General features: G+C 39.1%; 1 protein-coding gene across 8 annotated transcripts in view; it reads right to left on the reverse strand.

The window, feature by feature from the left end:
- The window catches only part of ST3GAL4 (ST3 beta-galactoside alpha-2,3-sialyltransferase 4), a 722,373-nt gene that overhangs the window by 103,948 nt on the left and 596,263 nt on the right, over window positions 1-22,162 (reverse strand). For all 8 annotated transcript variants that reach the window (XM_053691566.1, XM_053691565.1, XM_053691562.1 and 5 more), the window contains one exon: window positions 1,099-1,183. In XM_053691566.1, coding sequence (XP_053547541.1) covers window positions 1,099-1,183 — 85 coding nt within the window. The remainder of the gene's footprint in view (window positions 1-1,098; window positions 1,184-22,162) is intronic.

Below are 22,162 nucleotides of genomic sequence, written 5' to 3' on the forward strand. Positions count from 1 at the left end.
ACAATTCAGATGACTAAAACACGCCTAAAACTAAAACAATTCAGATGACTAAAATACGCCTAAAACTAAAACAATTCAGATGACTAAATACGCCTAAAACTAAAACACTTCAGATGATTAAAACACGCCTAAAACTAAAACAATTCAGATGACTAAAACACGCCTAAAACTAAAACACTTCAGATGACTAAAACACGCCTAAAACTAAAACACTTCAGATGACTAAAACACGCCTAAAACTAAAACACTTCAGATGACTAAAATACGACTAAAACTAAAACACTTCAGATGACTAAAATACGACTAAAACTAAAACACTTCAGATGACTAAAATACGACTAAAACTAAAACACTTCAGATGACTAAAATACGACTAAAACTAAAATGGCATTTTAGTAAAAAAACTAAAACTAAGACTAAATCAAATTAACACTGCAATCAGCAAGCGCTACCCAGGTGCTGAACCAAAAATGGACCGGGTCCTAAACTAACATTCCTGCTTTTGCAAATAAAGATTCCAAGAGAATGAAGACGAATTGATAATAGGAGTAAATTAGAAACTTGCTTAAAATTGCTGCTCTATCTGAATTCTGAAAGAAAATATTTGGGTTTCATGTCACTTTAAAGGAATAGGAAACCCATTTTTTTTTCATGATTCAGACAGAGCAGCAATTTTAAACAAGTTTCTAATTTACTCCTATTATCACTTTGTCTTCATTCTCTTAGTATGTTTTGTTGAAAAGCAGGGATGTAAAGCTTAGGAGCCGTCCCATTTCTGGAGCACTGTATGGTAGCAGTTTTGCAAGGTCACTAGATAACAACACTATTACCTGTCATGTAGTGCACCAGATGCTACCTAGGTATCTCAAACACAGAACAACATGGGAACAAAACAACTTGCATAATAGAAGTACATTGTAATTTTTTTAAAATGGTTTGTTCTGTCTGAATCACAACCTTTTGGTTTCACGTCCCTTTAATGATATAAGCACTGTCCTTTCATAATAAAAGCTGCACAGTAGATTACAGTTAAAGCCATCTTGTTCCTTTATGAAGGTGAGTAATAAAGAGGTTAGTAGTAACAGAATGAATACTTACCCCGGAGTGTAGGTCTCAACACGAAGGTACCAAACCATTCCGAAGCCAAACATCACAGTGATGAATGCCAGCCCTGCACGCCATCCTGCAGGAAAGAACAAATCCTATTAATAGCAAACAAGTAAACAGAACACAAAGGAAAGAATAAAATGATATCATGTGTTAAATGTCATTTACTGTGTAATAAAAAAGTGCTCTAACAGTTACAGTCAGCACCAAAGCAGCAATGCACGAGCTAATGGGAGCCAATGACTAGAAGCATGTGTGTAGTCACTAATAAGAAGCTAGCTCCCAGAAGAGCACTGTCGCTCCCAAGCCTATCCACGTATGCTTTTTAACAAAGGAGAGAACAAAGTAAGTTTGCTAAAATAACTAAATTGAAAGTTTGTCTTAAAAGTTTAATTTTGACTTACTTATATGTCCCTTTAAAATGTAAAGAGAACTAATTACAATACCCATTTAAAGAGATACACGCAAGTGTTTGATGGTTATTGTGCACAAAACAAGGAAAAACCTACTTCATAACTTATATTAACCTTTTAATGTCGTTATGCCGTTCTATTCCGTCATAATTACACTAGGCTTTAAAGCCGTTATGACGGAATAGAACGTTATAACAAACGGCTGTCCTGAAGCCTTCTGTGCTTCTAGGACTTGATCGCGGTCTGGAGGGCGTTCCTAGGGTTGTAGGGACGCCCCCCAGATGCGATCCAATAATTGAAATAGTTTCAATGTGTCTACTTCAGAACAGGTGTTCCGATGTAGGCACTTTCACCCTGTCACTAAAGGGTTAAAGGGATAGTAAACACCAATGTTATTGTTTAAAAAGATAGATAATCCCTTTATTACCCATTCCCCAGTTTTGCATAACCAACACAGTTATATTAATACACTTTTTACCTCTGTAATTACCTTGTATCTAAGTCTTTGCAGACTGCCCCTTATCTCAGATCTTTTGACAGACTTCCATTTCAGGCAATTAGTGCTGACTCTTAAATAACTCCACGCGCATGAGCACAATGTTATTTAATATGAAACACATTAACTAATGCCTTCTAGCTGTGAAAAACTAAAAAAATCATTCAGATAAGAGGCGACCTTCAAGGGCTTAGAAATTAACATATGGGCCTTCCTAGGTTTAGCTTTCAACTAAGAATACCAAGAGAACAAATCAAATTTGAAAATAAAAGTAAATTAGAAAGTTGTTAAAATGACATGCCCTATCTGAATCATGAAAGTTTAATTTGGTCTTTACTATCCGTTTAAAGTGATGGTAAACCCTGAAATATTACTAACTTCCATCATAAAGTAAATCATTTAATATAAACTTTTTTTTTTTTTAAACATACCTTTCAAATTTAATTATATGCCAAGTAATATACAATACAGTGCCGTGTATCCGCCATCCATGCTCTAAACACTATTTTTTTTTTTCTACGACTGCATCGCATTAGCCCTATTTTGATGCAAGTCAGTTAACAGGTCTTTTCTATTAGCGTTATTTTCCCTCCTTACTGTGCATGCGCAGAAGTCCGTGTCGCGTCATGGTAATCAAACAGCAGTCGTCACCATGTGCGTTCACGATACCAGACATGCGCATTTCTTCCTAGGCAAGTTTCTTACTCACAAAAAAGTAGACACTTCATAGTTTACATATGTCTGTGCGAAAACCTGAGCATACGGACAGTGAGCTGTTACTAGAGCATGCATCAACAGTGGGCAGAAATGTTAGTTATAGAAGATTACATCTGCGCGTACTGTGACGTTACAGAGGTTACCCTTTGTCAACGTCACTTAGTCTATGATTTCTGAAACGGTGAGGACGGTCTAGCGAAATTTGATTGACAGGTGAGAAATTGACATATCTAAACAATAAAAGGCAAAAAAAAAATAAATAAACCATGCGAATATGCTAGTTAAGGGGTGACAAATTGAAATATACTTTGTGGCATACGCAAGATTTACAATCACTTCAATCCTTATAAAACTCCACATAAACAAACAAATATTTTATAGCAAATAAATTCATAGATTTAAAACTAAAGGAAATGTATTAAAACGAGCAGCATAAAGTTTTTTTTTTTAAAACATAGGGGTACAGTTATTTTATTTAGATTTATTATTAATACAATAAAGTGCCATTTTTTCTATAAAAAATACACACAAAGACACACACATCTTTCATGATTCACATTTAACCAACAATCAGCAAGCGCTACCCAGATGCTGAACTAATAATGGGTCGGCTTCTAAGCTTACATTCCTGCTTTTCAAATAAAGATAGCAAGAGAATGAAGATAAAAACGGCTTATAGGAGTAAATTAGAAAGTTTCTTAAAATTGCATGCTCTATCTGAATACTAAAGGAAAAAAATGTGAGTTTCATATTCCTTTGTGATGTAAACTTAGCTGTCCCTTTAAGTCTAACTTATTGAAAACATTCTCATCAACAGAGGTCACTTCTGACTGCATTCTCAGCAGTGTTCAGTCTTTTTGCTACACAATTGATTTCTGTTGTATGTTTATATTTTATTTATTTTTTTAATTGAAGGAACAAAGTAATTAAGTGTTAGCAATGTTTACCTATTGCAATTCTGTCTACACCTCTTGTTTTCATACAGGAAATCTGGCTGTTCTCTGCCAAGGCCAGTTATGCAACCAATCAAATTCTAACACCACCAACATGGATGCTATGCAGTCTACATAATCCTATTATCTATGGCTTTCTGGCATGCAGCTTTGTAGCATGCAATGTATAAAACCAAGCTAGATTTTGCTCTGCCATAGTTATTTTTATACATAGACTGCGGTCAATTCAGCCACTAAGTAGCTGTAGTTTCTTTGCCATTATACTCAACAGAAACCTGCTCCAAATTGCTCACTGCCACAACTGGGCATATGAAAGAGATAGAAAACGTGAAACATTACAGAATTTATAAATTAATATTAAGTATAAAGTAACAATTTCAAATTACAGTATGCATTATAATTTGTATTCATAATACGCATTCAAATTTATACTCTGCAAAATGCAAATTTAAATTATGCATTAAATTCCTCTTGGAAATACTGAGTAAAAAGAAAAACAAAATGTATGCTTAATTGAAACATTTATTTATTTCTAGACACAATGGGGGGTAGTTATCAAGCCGTCAACCTCAAATACGCTGGAATTCCGCAGCGTATTTGTGGCGAGGCTGATTCGCCTTAGTTATCAAAGGCTAGAGACCGGAAAAAGTAGAATTTTGTGACGTAAGCTTTGATCCGCCGGACTCAGTCCGACACAGATCGATTCTTACGTCACTCCAGATTTTCCGCACACAAGTGCGGCACAATCTGACTACTTTTGCTAGTTATCAAAAAACTAGCAGGTACGCTCAGCACTTTTCCGGCCCAGCGTACCTGGTTTTCAATCCGCCGCCCTGGAGGCAGCGGATCCCATAGGAATCAATGGGAGTCTGACCATAGCGAAAGTACAAGTTCGCTGCTGCACCTAACACCCTAACATGTACCCCGAGACTAAACACCCCTAATCTGTCCCCCCTACCCCGCCGCAACTATAATAAATGTATTAACCCCCTATCCTGCCGATCCCGGACCTCGCCGCAACTAAATAAATAGTTTAACCCCTAAACCGCCACTCCCGGACCCCGCCGCAACCTATATTAAACTTATTAACCCCTAATATGCCCCCCCTACACCTATAATACATTTATTAACCCCTATCCTGCCCCCCCTACACCGCCGCCACTGTAATAAAATGATTAACCCCTAAGTCTAACCCTAACACCCCCCTAATTTAAATATTAATTAAATAAATCTAAATAATATTTCTATTATTAACTAAATTAATCCTATTTAAAACTAAATACTTACCTTTAAAATAAACCCTAAGATAGCTACAATATAAATAATAATTATATTGTAGCTATTTTAGGATTTATTTTTATTTTACAGGCAAATTTCAATTTATTTTAACTAGGTACAATAGCTATTAAATAGTTATTAACTATTTAATAGCTTACCTAGCTAAAATAAACAGAAATGTACCTGTAAAATAAATCCTAACCTAAGTTACAATTACACCTAACACTACACTATACTTTAATAAATTATTTCTATTTAAAACTAAATACTTACCTGTAAAATAAACCCTAAGATAGCTACAATATAATTAATAATTACATTGTAGCTATCTTAGGATTTATATTTATTTTACAGGTAAGTTTGTATTTATTTTAGCTAGTTAGAATAGTTATTAAATAGTTATTAACTATTTAATAACTACCTAGCTAAAAGAAATACAAAATTACCTGTAAAATAAATCCTAACCTAAGTTACAATTAAACCTAACACTACACTATCATTACATTAATTAAATAAATTAACTACAAATAACTACAATTAAATACAATTACATAAACTAACTAAAGTACAAAAAATAAAAAAAAGCTAAGTTGCAAAAAATAAAAATAAAAAGTTACAAACATTTAAAAAATATTACAACAATTTTAAGCTAATTACACCTAATCTAAGCCCCCTAATAAAATAACAAAGCCCCCCAAAATAAAAAAATTCCCTACCCTATTCTACATTTAAAAAGTTCAAAGCTCTTTTACCTTACCAGCCCTTAAAAGGGCCTTTTGTGGGGCATGCCCCAAAGAAAACTGCTCTTTTGCCTGTAAAAGAAAAATACAACCCCCCCAACATCAAAACCCACCACCCACATACCCCTAATCTAACCCAAACTCCCCTTAAAAAAACCTAACACTACCCCCCTGAAGATCATCCTACCTTGAGTCGTCTTCACTCAGCCGAGCCAACGATGGAACCGAAGAGGAGATCCGGAGCGGCAGAAGTGATCCTCCAAGGGGCGCTGAAGCAGTCTTCCATCCGATGAAGTGATCCTCCAGGCGGCGCTGAAGAAGTCTTCCATCCGGGCGATGTCATCTTCCAAGCCAATCAGATTGAGCTCGCATTCTATTGGCTGTTCCGATCAGCCAATAGAATGCAAGCTCAATCTGATTGGCTGATTGGATCAGCCAATCGGATTGAACTTCAATCTGATTGGCTGATTCAATCAGCCAATCAGATTTTTCCTACCTTAATTCCGATTGGCTGATAGAATCCTATCAGCCAATCGGAATTGAAGGGACGCCATCTTGGATGACGTCCATTAAAGGAGCCTTCATTCATCTGTAGTCCGTCGGGAAAGAAGGATGTTCCGCGTCGGCGGGATGAAGATGGATCCTGAAGAAAGAAGATTGAAGACCCCGCTTGGAAGATGACATCGCCCGGATGGAAGACTTCTTCAGCGCCGCTTGGAAGATGACATCGCCCGGATGGAAGACTTCTTCAGCGCCGCCTGGAGGATCACTTCATTGGATGGAAGACTTCTTCAGCGCCCCTTGGATGATCACTTCTGCCGCTCCGGATCTCCTCTTCGGTTCCATCGGTGGCTCGGCTGAGTGAAGACGACTCAAGGTAGGATGATCTTCAGGGGGGGGTAGTGTTAGGTTTTTTTTAAGGGGGGTTTGGGTTAGATTAGGGGTATGTGGGTGGTGGGTTTTAATGTTGGGGGGGTTGTATTTTTCTTTTACAGGCAAAAGAGCAGTTTTCTTTGGGGCATGCCCCACAAAAGGCCCTTTTAAGGGCTGGTAAGGTAAAAGAGCTTTGAACTATTTTAATGTAGAATAGGGTAGGGAATTTTTTTGGGGGCTTTGTTATTTTATTAGGGGGCTTAGATTAGGTGTAATTAGCTTAAAATTGTTGTAATATTTTTTAAATGTTTGTAACTTTTTTTTTATTTTTTGTAACTTAGCTTTTTTTATTTTTTGTACTTTAGTTAGTTTATGTAATTGTATTTAATTGTAGTTATTTGTAGTTAATTTATTTAATTAATGTAATGATAGTGTAGTGTTAGGTTTAATTGTAACTTAGGTTAGGATTTATTTTACAGGTAATTTTGTATTTCTTGTTAACTTTATTGAGTTGCGGTATAGGGGGTAGAACAGTGTAGTTAGTGTGGGTGCTTAGTGACTAGCAATAAAGCTGTAAAAAAGCCGAAGAGCAGCGAGATCGGATGAGTGATAACTATCACAGTCCGCTGCTCATCGCCCCGTACTTGGTGCGCGGCTTTTTGACAGATTTATTGATAACTTAGGCAAATTTTTTCAAGTCCGTGGCGGCGATGGTAGGCGAGCTTAGGCGGGCGTATTGGGCCGGCGAAGGCTGGAAAGTTGACGCGTTGATAACTAGGCCTCAGTGAGTCCACAGAATCATCAATTACTGTAGTGGAATATCCCTCCAGGCCAGCAGGAGGAGGCAAAGAGCACCACAGCAAAGCTGTTAAGTATCACTTCCGAAGGAAAAGGAAACACCACAAGGTGTAGAGGTGCCTGAGGTTTAGATAAAAAAAAAACTGTCTGAAATTAAGGGTGGGCCGTGGACTCACCGTGTCTAGAAATAAATAAATTTATCAGGTAAGCATACATTTTGTTTTCTTTCTTAAGACACGGTGAGTTCATGGAATCATCAATTACTGTTGGGAATCAATACCCAAGCTAGAGGACACCGATGATTAGGGAGGGACAAGACAGGTAACTTAAACAGAAGGCACCACCGCTTGCAAAATCTTTCTCCCAAAAGAAGCCTCCGCCGAGGCAAAAGTATCAAATTTATAAAATTTTGAAAAAGTGTACAAAGAAGACCAAGTCATTCTTGAAAGCCCAAGAAGAAGAAACAGCCCTAGCAGAATGAGCCGTGATTCTCTCAGGAGGCTGCTGTCCAGCAGTCTTATATGCCAAAAGGAATAATACTTCTCAACCAGAGAGAAAGAGAAGTGGCAGTAGCTTTCTGACCCATGCGTTTCCCAGAAAAACAAACAATGCAGAAGACTGGTGAAAATCCTTAGTCGCCTGCAAATAAAACTTAAGAGCACGCACAACATCAAGGTTGTGCATCAAACGTTCCTTATGAGAAGGATTAGGACAGAGAGAAGGAAAAACAATTTCCTTATTAAAGTGAAGGTAAAGTTCCCTCGTTGTGATACTTGAATAGTATTAGTTGTCCAAAATGAATATGAGTTTAATTCATGATTTTTTAAAAAATCTCATTATTAAATAATTACTCACCGTTTTTACTTACATTTTCTTGGTCCGCAAAATCAACCCCCCCTTTTTTTTTTCTCCTGGTTTAGTCACATTTTTTTCAGAGCCTATTGAAAATCTGGCCGTTAGGCGGCCGTCTATCTACGTCACCCGCCTACATGATGATGTGCGCATGCACAAAGATTTTTTTCTACTGCTCTGAATCCAGACGCGCTCCCGTTTTGCGCATGCCTATTTGTCTGATTATGGAATTCCCATACTACGTCATAGGCTTGCTAAAGACGGCTACAAATCCTGACGACTTAAAAATGGAAAGGAGGCGGTAACCAAGGACGCATTAGGAAGGGAGCACCAGGGGAGTCTGAGAAGCAGAGAGCGTGAGGGGAGAGACATCTACACAAGTAAGAGTCTAGTAAAGATGAGAGTGAGAGTACGGAGGATGGAAACGGGCAGGCGGGAGACATGAAGAGTGGGAGAGGATTAGAGGTATATGTTAGAGAAATATCCAGAATGCAGCTCCTCTCTTTCATGCACAACATAGTAATGAATGAAAATTGTAATTCATTCAATACTAAGTTTACAAAAAGAATAACGCATGTGTTTTGGGTAAAAGAGTATACGAGTATCGCATGCACGTAGGGAGAGAATCGCAGAGTCGTGCATGTGCAGTTCATCGGAGGATCGTGAACGCACTTTGGAAATACGTATAGAGCAGGTGGGACCGCTCTATACGTCACTGCCTTAAAAATAAGGAAATAGCTGTAGGGAGATTGCAACGGTAGGCAATAAAATATATGTTTTTATTTATAAATCTCACAAAAATTGAGGATAAAAATGTAGCGATCAGCTTATTGAAATAAAGACTAATTATTTAGTGTATTTCAGTAGTTCAAACTTAACCTTCACTTTAATGTTTCTATCCGAAACAACCTTAGGAAGAAAACCAAACTTGGTGCAAAAAATATGCATGAAATATGAGATAATGAGAATCCCACTGCAAAGCAGAGAGTTCCGAAACTCTCTGCGCAGAAGAAATAGCAGTAAGAAACAAAACTTTCCACGATAACAACTTAATATCTATAGAATGCATTGGTTCAAACGGAGCCTGTTGCAAAACTCTAAGAACAAGGTTAAGACTCCAAGGTGGAGCAACAGATTTAAACACAGGCCTGACAAAATTATTGTACATCTTGGACGTTCGCCAGACGCTTGTGTAACAAAAAAGAAAGCAAAGAAATCTGACCCTTCAGGGTACTGAAAGACAAACCCTTCTCCAGACCTTCCTGGAGAAAGGACAAAATTCTAGGGATCCTGACTCTACTCCAAGAGTATCCCTTAGACTCACACCAATAAAGAAATTTATGCCATATCTTGTGGTAAATCTTTCTAGTGACAGGCTTACAAGCCTGAATTATGGTCTCAAAGACTGGCTCGGAAAACCAACGTTTAGCTAAAATCAAGCGCTCAATCTCCAAGCAGTCAGCTTCAGAGAAACGAGATTTGGATGAAATAAGGGCCCTTGAAGTTGAAGGTCCTTCCTCAAATGCATTTCCACTAGATCTGCATACCAGATCCTGGGAGGCCACGCAGGAGCTATTAGAATCACAGACGCTCTCTCCTGCTTGATCCGAGCAATGACTCGTGGAAGGAGAGCAAACGGAGGAAACAGCTATGCCAGCCTGAAGTTCCAAGGAACTGCTAGAGCATCTATCAGAAAGGCCAGAGGATCTCTCAACCTCAAACCGTACTTTGGAAGCTTGGCGTTCTGACGAGACACCATCAGATCCAATTCCGGTAACCCCTATTTGGTTGTTAACCTGGAGAACACTTCCAGATGAAGTTCCCAATCCCCGGGACGAAAAGTCTGTCTGCTCAGGAAATCCGCTTCCCAATTGTTCACCCCTGGATGTAGATGGCAGACAGGCAGCAATTGTGAGCCTCAGCCCTATGAAAGATTTGCGCCACCTCCTTCATGGCTAAGGAACTCCAAGTCCCCCCCTGGAGGTTGATGTAAGCCACTGAGGTTATGTTGTCTGACTGGATCCTGATAAACCGGGATAAAGCCAGTTGAGGCCAAGCAATTAAGGCATTGAAGATCACTCTCAACTCCAAAATGCTTATGGGGAGAGCAGATTCCTCCTGTGATCAAAAGCCCTGCGCCTTCAACTAGTCCCAGACTGCTCCCCAGCTCTTCAGGCTGGCGTCTGTGGTCAAAATCATCCATGAGGGTCTCCAAAAGCATGTCCCCTGGGCCAGATGTTCCTGAGACAGCCACCACGGTAGAGAGTCTCTTGTCGATTGATCCAGAACTATTCTCTGAGACAGGTCTGCATAATCCCCATTGACTGAGCATACATAACTGAAGCGCTCTCAAATGGAATTGAGCAAAGGGGACTATGTCCATGGAAGCTACCATCAGACCAATTACCTCGATACATTGGGCCGTAAGGCCGATTGTAGGGCTAGGCAAGAGGAAAGAATCTTGTCTCTTCTAACCTCTGTCAGAAAATTTTTCATTGATAGGGAGTCTATAATGGTTCCTAAGAAGACCACCCTTGTAGCCGGAATAAGGGAACTTTTCTCCAAATTCACCTTCCATCCGAGGGCAAAAGACATCAAGATCTCCGTGTAAGATTTTGATAGATGAAAAGATGGCGCCTGAACCAGAATGTCATCCAGATAAGGTGCCACTGGAATTCCCCTGGTCCGGATTACTGCCAACAGAGCTCCCACGACCTTTGAGAAAATTCTGGGAGCTGTAGCTAAGCCAAATGGAATCATTATGAATTGGAAATTTTTGTCCAGATAGGCAAATCTCAGACATTTGTGATGATCCTTGTGAATAAGGACATTTAAGTACGCATCCTTCAGGGCTATGATCGTCATGAATTGACCCTCTTGAACCAGAGGAAGAATGGAGCAGATAGTCTCCATCTTGAAGGACGGTACTCTGAGAAATTTGTTGAGAAACTTTAGAATGTACCTGAAATGTCCCTCTTTTTTGGGCACCACGAACAGGTTGGAGTAGAATCCCGAGACCCTGTTCCTGCATTGGGACTGGAACAATCACTCCCAGGAGGGAAAGATCCTGTACACATTTCAAAAACGCCTCTCTTTATCTGGTCTACAGATAATCTGGAGAGGTGGAATCTGCCCCTGGGAGGAAAGGTCTTGAATTCTAACCTGTAACCCTGGGATACTATGACCATGGTCCACGGGTCTGGAACATCTCGTTCCCAAACTTGACAAAACAGAGAGTCTGCCCCCCACTTGAGCCGATCCCGGATCGGGGCAGACCCTTCATGCTGACTTAGATTCAGCTGCAGGCTTTTTAGATTGCTTCCCCTTGTTCCAAGATTGATTGGGCTTCCAAGACTGCTTGGACTGATCCTGCTTGGTAGAGAAGGAGGAAGACTTACCTCTGAAGTTACAAAAGGAACGAAAATTTTGATTTGTTCTTCTTATATACAGTCTGCACAGGCTCTTGGTCCATGTTGCAAGAAACAACACAAGTAGACTAAAAGGAAAAAATAAATAATAAATTTTCTTAAAGGGACACTGAACCCAATTTTTTTCAGATAAAGCATGTAATTTTAAGCAACTTTCTGATTTACTCCTATTATCAAATTTTCTTCATTCTCTTGGTATCTTTATTCGAAAAGCAAGAATGTAAGTTCAGATGCCGGTCCATTTTTGGTGAACAACCTGGGTTGTTCTTGCTGATTGGTGGATTAATTTAACCGACCAATAAACAAGTTCTTTCCATTGTTCTGAACCAAAAAATAGCTTAGATGCCTTCTTTTTCAAATAAAGATAGCAAGAGAACGAATAATAATTGATAATAGAAGTAAAATATAAAGTTGCTTAAAATTGCATGCTCTATCTGAATCACGAAAGAAAATATTTGGGTTCAGTGTCCCTTTAAATATTTTACATTTGGGTGCTGTCTCTTTAAGACAATAATTCTCAATGATAATAGCTCCTCTTGAACCCTTATAGTAGAACAAATTATTCAAAATAAATTTCCCAAAATGTTATTCACAAAGACAAACGGCCCTCTCTAAACCTCAGCTATAGCTGAGGCACCTACCTGCCCCCTCTGTGCTGCGGAGTTGCTTGTGACACTGGTTAGGAAGATCGCAAACCACTCCAAACCTCTAGGACTGAGCACTGCTGACACACGCGGATCGAACAGGAAGCAGGAAGAATTGTGCCATGGAAATCACCTCACAGTGAAAGTGTGCGCTTCCAATGCCGCCACGAAAAGGATCCGCCTCCTATGACATCAGGAGTGGTCCCGGCGGCCACAGTAAGGAAAACACATACCGCTATTACTCTGGCGTCCTTTAACTGTTATTAAAAAATAAAGATAAAAAGGGGGACTGACCATTTTCCATACCGAATAAAAATAAATTCACTGAGCCACCAATAAATCTCTAACGTCACACAGTGCCTGCACCCTGCTCTAATGATTCCTGAGCCTCAAATACAGTTAAATGCAGTTAATCTCCTCCTTACACTGAAGGCAAAGAGAATGACTGGGGATTGTGGGAAGGGAGGTGATACTTAACAGCTTTGGTGCTCTTTGCCTCCTCCTGCTGGCCAGGAGTGATATTCCCCAACAGTAATTGATGATTCCGTAGACTGTGTCTTAAGAAAGAGATCATATTTAAATGTACATAGTAGAATCACATAACATAAAAAATGTCATTTCAAAACATGAAATCAAAATCACGTTATAAAAGTGCAAATTCAAAGCGCATTTCATTTTTTAAAGGTAAAGTGAGTCACACAGCATCTACAAGTGGGCTGAACTGGGTGTTCCTTGGTCATGTCTGAAGTTCTCACACAGGCCTTATTATATTCTCTAAGTATTTTATGTCTAGAGAGGTTGGCGTTTTATCTTGCCAAATATAATAAGGTTAGTTTGCCTCCGATACATAATAAACCTAAAGTTCAGAACATAAGTGGAAATTGATGGCTTCACTTCATTAGTTCACAGGCCATGTTCTGCTCAGATGGTGAATATTAGGAAAGTAATAAACTTCCTTCTTCACCGTATGACCAAGATGGATACTAATCTGTCTTGTGCTCTGGTTGCACCAATAACTTAACTCAAAGAGATAGTGAACCCGAATTGGTGTAAATAACATTACACACCGAGTAAAGCAAATGGAAAATACTCACAGGGATCAAAAGGAGTAAACGTCTTTCTTCTTATTTCTGGAAATGCCAGTGAAACAGCAACGAAGTACAGCTTGATAAAATGCATTTTAAAACAATTTAAAAGCTCTACGCGTTTCAGCACTTGTATTTGCCTTTATCAAGAACACATCAATAAAATGGAGTTCAAAAAGACAGCTTATTTTGTACTCCATTTTATTGATGTGCTCTTGATAAAAGGAAGCTGCCTTTGAGGTAAAAGATATTGGTGCAACCAGGGCACAAGACAGGCGAGTATACAGCTTGGGCCCCTTAGAGACTCAGGGCTGCCAGACCAAGACTACGTTTGAACATGTTTTTCTCTGAGTATTTCCTTATTATATTAGGCTGTCCCTTAAAGGGAATATACACAAAATTAGAATCCATGGGATAGTTAAAGGGACATAAAATCTCTATTTTTTATGACTCAGATAGAGAATACAATGTAAACAACCTTCCAATTTACTTATATTACTACATTTTCTTCATTTTCTTATTATCCTTTGTTAAAAAGCAAAGATGCAAGCTCCGAAGTAAGCATGTCTGCAACACTATATGGCTGCAGTTTTGCAATGTTATGAGAACAAAGCAAATTTGATAATAGAAGTAAATTGGAAACTTTTTTTTAAATTGTATTTTCTATCTGAACAATGAAAAAAAAAAAAAAAGGGTTTCATGTCCCTTTAACCTTATATGGAAATAATAGTGCAAAAAGAAACTGCTGTGATGTACTAGAGCAGAGTATTATTGCCTGTGATGTTCTAGAGCAGAGTATTATTGCCTGTGATGCACTAGAGCAGAGTATTATTGCCTGTGATGTACTAGAGCAGAGTATTATTGCCTGCTACGTACTAGAGCAGAGTATTATTGCCTGTTACGTACTAGAGCAGAGTATTATTGCCTGTGATGTACTAGAGCAGAGTATTATTGCCTGTGATGCACTAGAGCAGAGAATTATTGCCTGTGATGTACTAGAGCAGAGTATTATTGCCTGTGATGTACTATAGCAGAGTATTATTGCCTGTGATGTACTAAGGCAGAGTATTATTGCCTGTGATGTACTAGAGCAGAGAATTATTGCCTGTGATGTACTAGAGCAGAGTATTATTGCCTGTGATGTACTAGAGCAGAGTATTATTGAATGTGATGTAATAGAGCAGAGTATTATTGCCTGTAAAGTACTAGAGCAGAGTATTATTGCCTGTGATGTACTAGAGCAGAGTATTATTGCCTGTGATGCACTAGAGCAGAGTATTATTGCCTGTGATGTACTAGAGCAGAGTATTATTGCCTGCTACGTACTAGAGCAGAGTATTATTGCCTGTTACGTACTAGAGCAGAGTATTATTGCCTGTGATGTACTAGAGCAGAGTATTATTGCCTGTGATGCACTAGAGCAGAGAATTATTGCCTGTGATGTACTAGAGCAGAGTATTATTGCCTGTGATGTACTATAGCAGAGTATTATTGCCTGTGATGTACTAAGGCAGAGTATTATTGCCTGTGATGTACTAGAGCAGAGAATTATTGCCTGTGATGTACTAGAGCAGAGTATTATTGCCTGTGATGTACTAGAGCAGAGTATTATTGAATGTGATGTAATAGAGCAGAGTATTATTGCCTGTAAAGTACTAGAGCAGAGTATTATTGCCTGTGATATACTAGAGCAGAATATTATTGCCTGTGATGTACTAGAGCAGAGTATTATTGCCTGTGATGTACTAGATCAGAGTATTATTGCCTGTGATGTCCTAGATCAGAGTATTATTGCCTATGATGTACTAGAGCAGAGTATTATTGCCTGTGATGTACTAGAGCAGAGTATTATTGCCTGTGATGTACTAGAGCAGAGTATTATTGCCTGTGATGTACTAGAGCAGAGTATTATTGCCTGTGATGCACTAGAGCAGAGTATTATTGCCTGTGATGTACTAGAGCAGAGTATTATTGCCTGCTACGTACTAGAGCAGAGTATTATTGCCTGTTACGTACTAGAGCAGAGTATTATTGCCTGTGATGTACTAGAGCAGAGTATTATTGCCTGTGATGCACTAGAGCAGAGAATTATTGCCTGTGATGTACTAGAGCAGAGTATTATTGCCTGTGATGTACTATAGCAGAGTATTATTGCCTGTGATGTACTAAGGCAGAGTATTATTGCCTGTGATGTACTAGAGCAGAGAATTATTGCCTGTGATGTACTAGAGCAGAGTATTATTGCCTGTGATGTACTAGAGCAGAGTATTATTGAATGTGATGTAATAGAGCAGAGTATTATTGCCTGTAAAGTACTAGAGCAGAGTATTATTGCCTGTGATATACTAGAGCAGAATATTATTGCCTGTGATGTACTAGAGCAGAGTATTATTGCCTGTGATGTACTAGATCAGAGTATTATTGCCTGTGATGTCCTAGATCAGAGTATTATTGCCTATGATGTACTAGAGCAGAGTATTATTGCCTGTGATGTACTAGAGCAGAGTATTATTGCCTGTGATGTACTAGAGCAGAGTATTATTGCCTGTGATGTACTAGAGCAGAGTATTATTGCCTGTGATGTACTAGGGCAGAATATTATTGCCTGTGATGTACTAGAGCCGAGTATTATTGCCTGTGATGTACTAGAGCCGAGTATTATTGCCTGTGATGTACTAGAGCAGAGTATTATTGCCTGTGATGTACTAGAGCAGAGTATTATTGCCTGTGATGTACTAGAGCAGAGTATTATTGCCTGTTACGTACTAGAGCAGAGTATTATTGCCTGTTACGTACTAGAGCAGAGTATTATTGCATGTGATGTACTAGAGCAGAGTATTATTGCCTGTGATGTACTAGAGCAGAGTATTATTGCCTGTGATGTACTAGAGCAGAGTATTATTGCCTGTGATGTACTAGAGCAGAGTATTATTGCCTGTGGTGTACTAGAGCAGAGTATTATTGCCTGTGATGTACTAGAGCAGAGTATTATTGCCTGTGTTGTACTAGAGCAGAGTATTATTGCCTGTGATGTACTAGAGCAGAGTATTATTGCCTGTGATGTACTAGAGCAGAGTATTATTGCCTGTGTTGTACTAGAGCAGAGTATTAATGCCTGTGATGTACTAGAGCAGAGTTTTATTGTCTGTGATGTACTAGAGCAGAGTATTATTGCCTGTGATGTACTAGAGCAGAGTATTATTGCCTGTGATGTACTAGAGCATAATATTATTGCCTGTGATGTACTAGAGCAGAGTAATATTGCCTGTGATGTACTAGAGCAGAGAATTATTGCCTGTGATGTACTAGAGCAGAGTATTATTGCCTGTGATGTACTAGAGCAGAGTATTATTGCCTGTGATGTACTAGAGCAGAGTATTATTGCCTGTGATGTACTAGAGCAGAGTATTATTGCCTGTGATGTACTAGAGCAGAGTAGAGCTGCAACAACTAATCGTCATAATCAATAATCGATTATAAAAATAGTTGTCAACGAATCTCATAATCGATTAATCTATTAGTTGGTTTGCAATTAGTTGGTCTGTGCACAACACCAGCTGCTTCACTCCAATGAACTCCTGCACATGGTATTGTGTTTTATGGTTATGTCCTTAGCCTAAAGGACGTCTACTTTTTTTTTTTTTTTTTTTATATTTTTATTGAGGTAAGGTTTGGCATACAACAAGATATTAAAACATTCCAGAAGTGCTATCACAGGTAATATAATACAAGGCTCATCATACAATAGATATGAAGTAAACATAAGCGTTATTGGCAATATCCGCCAATCAGATAACAAGCTTAATAATAGTAATGCTTTAGAAGGACACAATACAGTCATGCCAACAATAGTTTAAGCCTCCCCTCTCATTCAAAGGGCCGCTCTTGGACCCCTGGTCAAGTGAGATTTTTGTTACAATGGAAGGCTACCTGCGATACAGAGGACCACTCATGGATCTTATTCTATTTACCTCAGATTTTAAGATTATATATTAGCAAACTGTTGGGGATTATAACAGGGGGAAAAACATGCAAACAGAACCAGATTTAATCCCTTTTAACGGCCATTGAAGGCCATTTAGCTGTGAAAAAATTATTAGTGATGTAGATGTTAAACAATCTTGCTATTCCATGAGGAGGAACTATGGTCAATCTTATGGTGCACTGCAAGATGGACACGGAAAGAAAGTAGTTAGGGTGCGGTACAAGCAAGAAAACCGCATAGTAAACCCTCTTGTAAGAGGTATATTATATGTGAGTATGAATATGAGTATGGATATGGGGGTGGATATGGGGGGGGAGGAGGTGGGAATTTAAGTAAATTAGATAAGGTATATCAAAGAGTCACACATTACTGAAAAGGATAAGATAAGCCACTATATCCTGATCTAGTGTAAACAGATTACAATAGAGCAAAGCATGATATCCATGCAAGAGACTAATTGGGCATGGGCAAAGGCTATATACTGCTCACTGAGACCCAAGAGTCTAAGATTCTAAGATACTAAGATAATAGTATCTAAATAAATTTGTGGAATTAACCCTTCAAAACTATGCAAAAGTCTCCCATGACCGTTGTCTTCAACATAGGGGTAAAATATCCTGAGAGGTGTCCTAAGTTATATACCTCAAATATCAAGAGTGTGTTAATATGTATACAAGAGTAAAATCAAGAGAGGTAGTTGCAGAGAAGCCAGCTTATTAATTACAGAGCTAACTAGATTTGGTAGATTGTGTCAAGTGAGATTAAGTGGTTGCTGTGCTTAAACTCGGGTCTATGTAGTTAAAGCCATCCTGCAGGATCTAGCCATTTTAAGATAAAAAAATGCTGAAAACTACACAACATATCAACATATAGTCATCAAATAAAACTTGAAAAGCATAACAATTGCCACAGGTAAGTAGTTTCATCTCCACTAATACATTTATGCATATCAGAGGCTTTAAACTATGGCCACGACAACTAGAATAGATTGTAAAGCATGAGGAAAATGAAACACTCTAAAGTCTGTTACTTCCCCTTGCTGTGCTAATTTTATACTAAGAGTACAGTTCTATGGGGAAAAAAAATCTATGTATATGTAGGACCAACAGGGCCAATCTGAGCAAGGTTTGCCAAGTATGCGGGGGTTGCTTGTTTGTTCTAAGTTGCAACCAATATGGAGAATAAGTGTGTGAGCTAAGCATTGTTAGCCTGATGTGTAGAAGTAGTGAGTTGATATAGCCTACCTCTATTAAGTAAGACAAGTATAGTTAGGTATATGTATCTGTGGAACCTGAAGAATCAGGGTACTAATGTTTAGACATTGTGCATATATTAAAGGAAGTCTTGGATATGGCCCAAACATATAATTCTCATCAGGAGCAGATATGATGTCACCTCCAAACATGTCTCAACATCCTCAGCTACTTAACAGGCCTTTAATGTACCCCAAATGACTATATCCATCTAGGGATATAAACTAAGAGCCCAAGTAATGCCAACCATATATCTAATACTATTCAGACTTTTGTGTAATAGTTTTTAAGTTGCAATACTCAGCCTACCACCCCGCCTCGGCCGCTGGCAGCGCGGCAAAAAGCTGAGCAAGCTGGAGATATTCATCGCTCACACAAAGAGCCGCGTTCTAACAAGTAAGACAGTGGGGTCTACTTAGATATGTACTGCCATAATGATCACAGTTTGGTTATGTACACAGGAGGACAATAGAGTAGGTAGAGTGTGGGATAAGTATGTAAAATAAAACAACTCCAACAATTCTAGTCATAACCCCATGAATTGGTTAAATATAATGACCCTCATTTTGTGCTATTAACATTTTTAAGGCAACATTAAACAAAAGATTAAACAAGTGCATGGTGAGATGTCTAGAGTCTTGTTAGGTAGGTCTATAGGGAGAGCAAACAGTGCAAAACAATACGGTCCCAGGTACGATGTTACTGTGAGAATCTCAATGTATGATAATGCAAGTTTATGGACCAGGATGGTACTGGCAATAGGGCCACAAACTTATATGAGCGATACTATATACTAAAATAAACTTAGCTAAATAACAAGCCGGCAACAGATAATGGTGACTGTCCTAGAGTGTACTCTGACCGCAGGGGCCCAGTCGGGTGAGTATGTGCTACCCCACACCAGAGCGCTTGGCTAAGGACATTTGAGTGGCTATTCGCAACAGTCTTCTGCTCCAGTCGGCACCCATCCACACTAAAGGTGTAAGGGACTGCGGCTCTGGAGATGTAAAACCTCCGGTGGTTAAAAAGACTCATGAGCCCAGATTCTCAGTAGAAGGCTCCAGGGCTAAGCTTATCTTTTGTAAGCTAGGAGTCGGGTGTGGCATCTTTAGGAGAAGCCTGTACATTGCGTGCTCCACTATTTCTACAGTCTGTCTCATATGATCATAAGGCTCCTCCAGCCCTAAACAATCAGCCGTAGTTCCCACATTGATGGGCCCCCAGTCAGCCATGGACCCACGCATCAGAATGGCATCAGGACAGCTCCCCTTACCGGCGGCGATCTAGTAGGTCCCTGTGATTGGGGTTCTGGGAGTGAAAATGTTGGTGCGCTGCAGGGGGACAATGCGTTGCCTCCGAAGGAAAGCTCATCAATAGTAGCACTGTCGGGGTCCCCGTCCAAGGGATTAGAGCTAAGGGAGCCACCAACAGGATCAAGAGAAGCTGTAAATGCTTCCCGGTACTGCCGTAACAAGGAGCCAATTTCTTGTAGCAGAGCGTGTGGGTCCATGATGGATGTCGATTGCCAGTAGTGGTCTGATACTAGGAAAGACTGTTAGGCAGGAGTTAGAGTTCAAATGGTTGCGCCCAAGCTCCCGGGAAAAACATTAGCAGGGAAGCCTCCGCTGTAGATATGCAGGCCCAAGATATTAGTCCCCTCGTGGTAATGTAGAGAAGCGAGATTAGAGCCGTAATGTTTTAGGGATTTCTTCAAAACTTTACAGCGATACTCCAAAGGTATAGTTCTGCCAGGGTGATAGGTGTTTCTCAAAAAAAATTGTAGTAATATTGAATATAAAGTCCCAAAATTGAGAAATATATGTAGGAGCTCTTACTGTGCACGTCCATTCACCCCAGCGGTTGGCTCTGCCCCCAAGGACGTCTACTTTTCACTTTTTCAGGACAGTATACGTTTACAACTACCCCTGGCTTATGTGCAACCCAGATACAATAGTCATCATTTGGATTGCTTATATTAAATCCAGCGATTTGGAACTATGTTTTTCATGATATAGTGCCAAGCTTGTTGTTTACACCTTGCCCCTAGATTGATGGGAGTTATTTAAATTGATGTGCACTATTATCTGTTTGCACAATTATTAGTGTGTTGCTTGCTATTGCTGATTATATGTACTGTATAAATAAATGGGTAAGGCTTTGTCCTGTTATTGATATACAGTCCTTAGCGCTTTTGATTTTGTTTTTCTACTGTTTTTTTATATTTTTAATAAATTGTGATAATATGTACCAGATTCAACCTTTATAAGTATATATTCGTTATTTTTAGAGCAGACTAGATATTTCCCCTAACCTTATAGCTGGTTATTTACCATTGCATATAGATATTCAAGATATTTTTATGTTAGAATGAAGTCAAAGGTTACTTTATTGAGAGGCCCCTTACCAAGGTAGAAAACACTTAGCATTGGTGAAGAGCTAACAAAGATAAATATCCCACTTTGGTGAAATTGGCAAAACCCTACTTATACACCTCAACAGCCTTTTCTCTGATGCAGGAAATATAGCTGCAAACAGAGAACCAGCCACAGCCAGAAGCATGTGGACAAGTTGAGATTTTTGCATTTCAATGCAAAGTTTCTGAAAGTGTGAATAACAGAATGTTATTAACAGTGATAGTCTAACTCTTTCTAGTTCTACCTCTATTCAAACAGTTTGTGGTTTTGTATAATTATAAAACTGTGCTCTGCTGCTTAAAAATTGAAGAAACCGTTGTGTTAATGTAAAGTTTTCGTCTGAAGTTTATATTTGTAACACTCATTATGTGGATTTTATTTAAAACATAGAAAACTATTATTGATTCTCTTTTTATCCGATTAGTCGATTAATCGAAAAATAATCGGCCGATTAATCGATTATGAAAATAATCGTTAGTTGCAGCCCTAGAGCAGAGTATTATTGCCTGTGATGTACTAGAGCATGTACTAGAGCAGAGTATTATTGCCTGTGATGTACTAGAGCATGTACTAGAGCAGAGTATTATTGCCTGTGATGTACTAGAGCAGAGTATTATTGCCTGTGATGTACTAGAGCAGAGTATTATTGCCTGTGATGTACTAGAGCCGAGTATTATTGCCTGTGATGTACTAGAGCCGAGTATTATTGCCTGTGATGTACTAGAGCAGAGTATTATTGCCTGTGATGTACTAGAGCCGAGTATTATTGCCTGTGATGTACTAGAGCAGAGTATTATTGTCTGTGATGTACTAGAGCAGAGTATTATTGCCTGTGATGTACTAGAGCCGAGTATTATTGCCTGTTGCTTGTATATAACTAAGTCAGCTGCAGAGTAACAATGCCATACTGGGAGCTAGCTGGTGATTGGTAGCTACATATATTTGCCTCTTGCCAGGTCTGCCATTTGGCAGGGTGAGGGTGCCATCCACCCAGGACCCTGCGGGGGGGGGGGGGTGTAATGTCAGGGGTGAGGGTATGAGATGGTGCACTGTGCATCCTGTATTAAGTTTATGGTATCAGGAGCTGTAATATATAGAGTTATTCTTTATATAGGTAACACTGAAT

This window comes from Bombina bombina, chromosome 8, assembly GCF_027579735.1.
Source record: "Bombina bombina isolate aBomBom1 chromosome 8, aBomBom1.pri, whole genome shotgun sequence".
Classification (NCBI taxonomy): domain Eukaryota; kingdom Metazoa; phylum Chordata; class Amphibia; order Anura; family Bombinatoridae; genus Bombina; species Bombina bombina.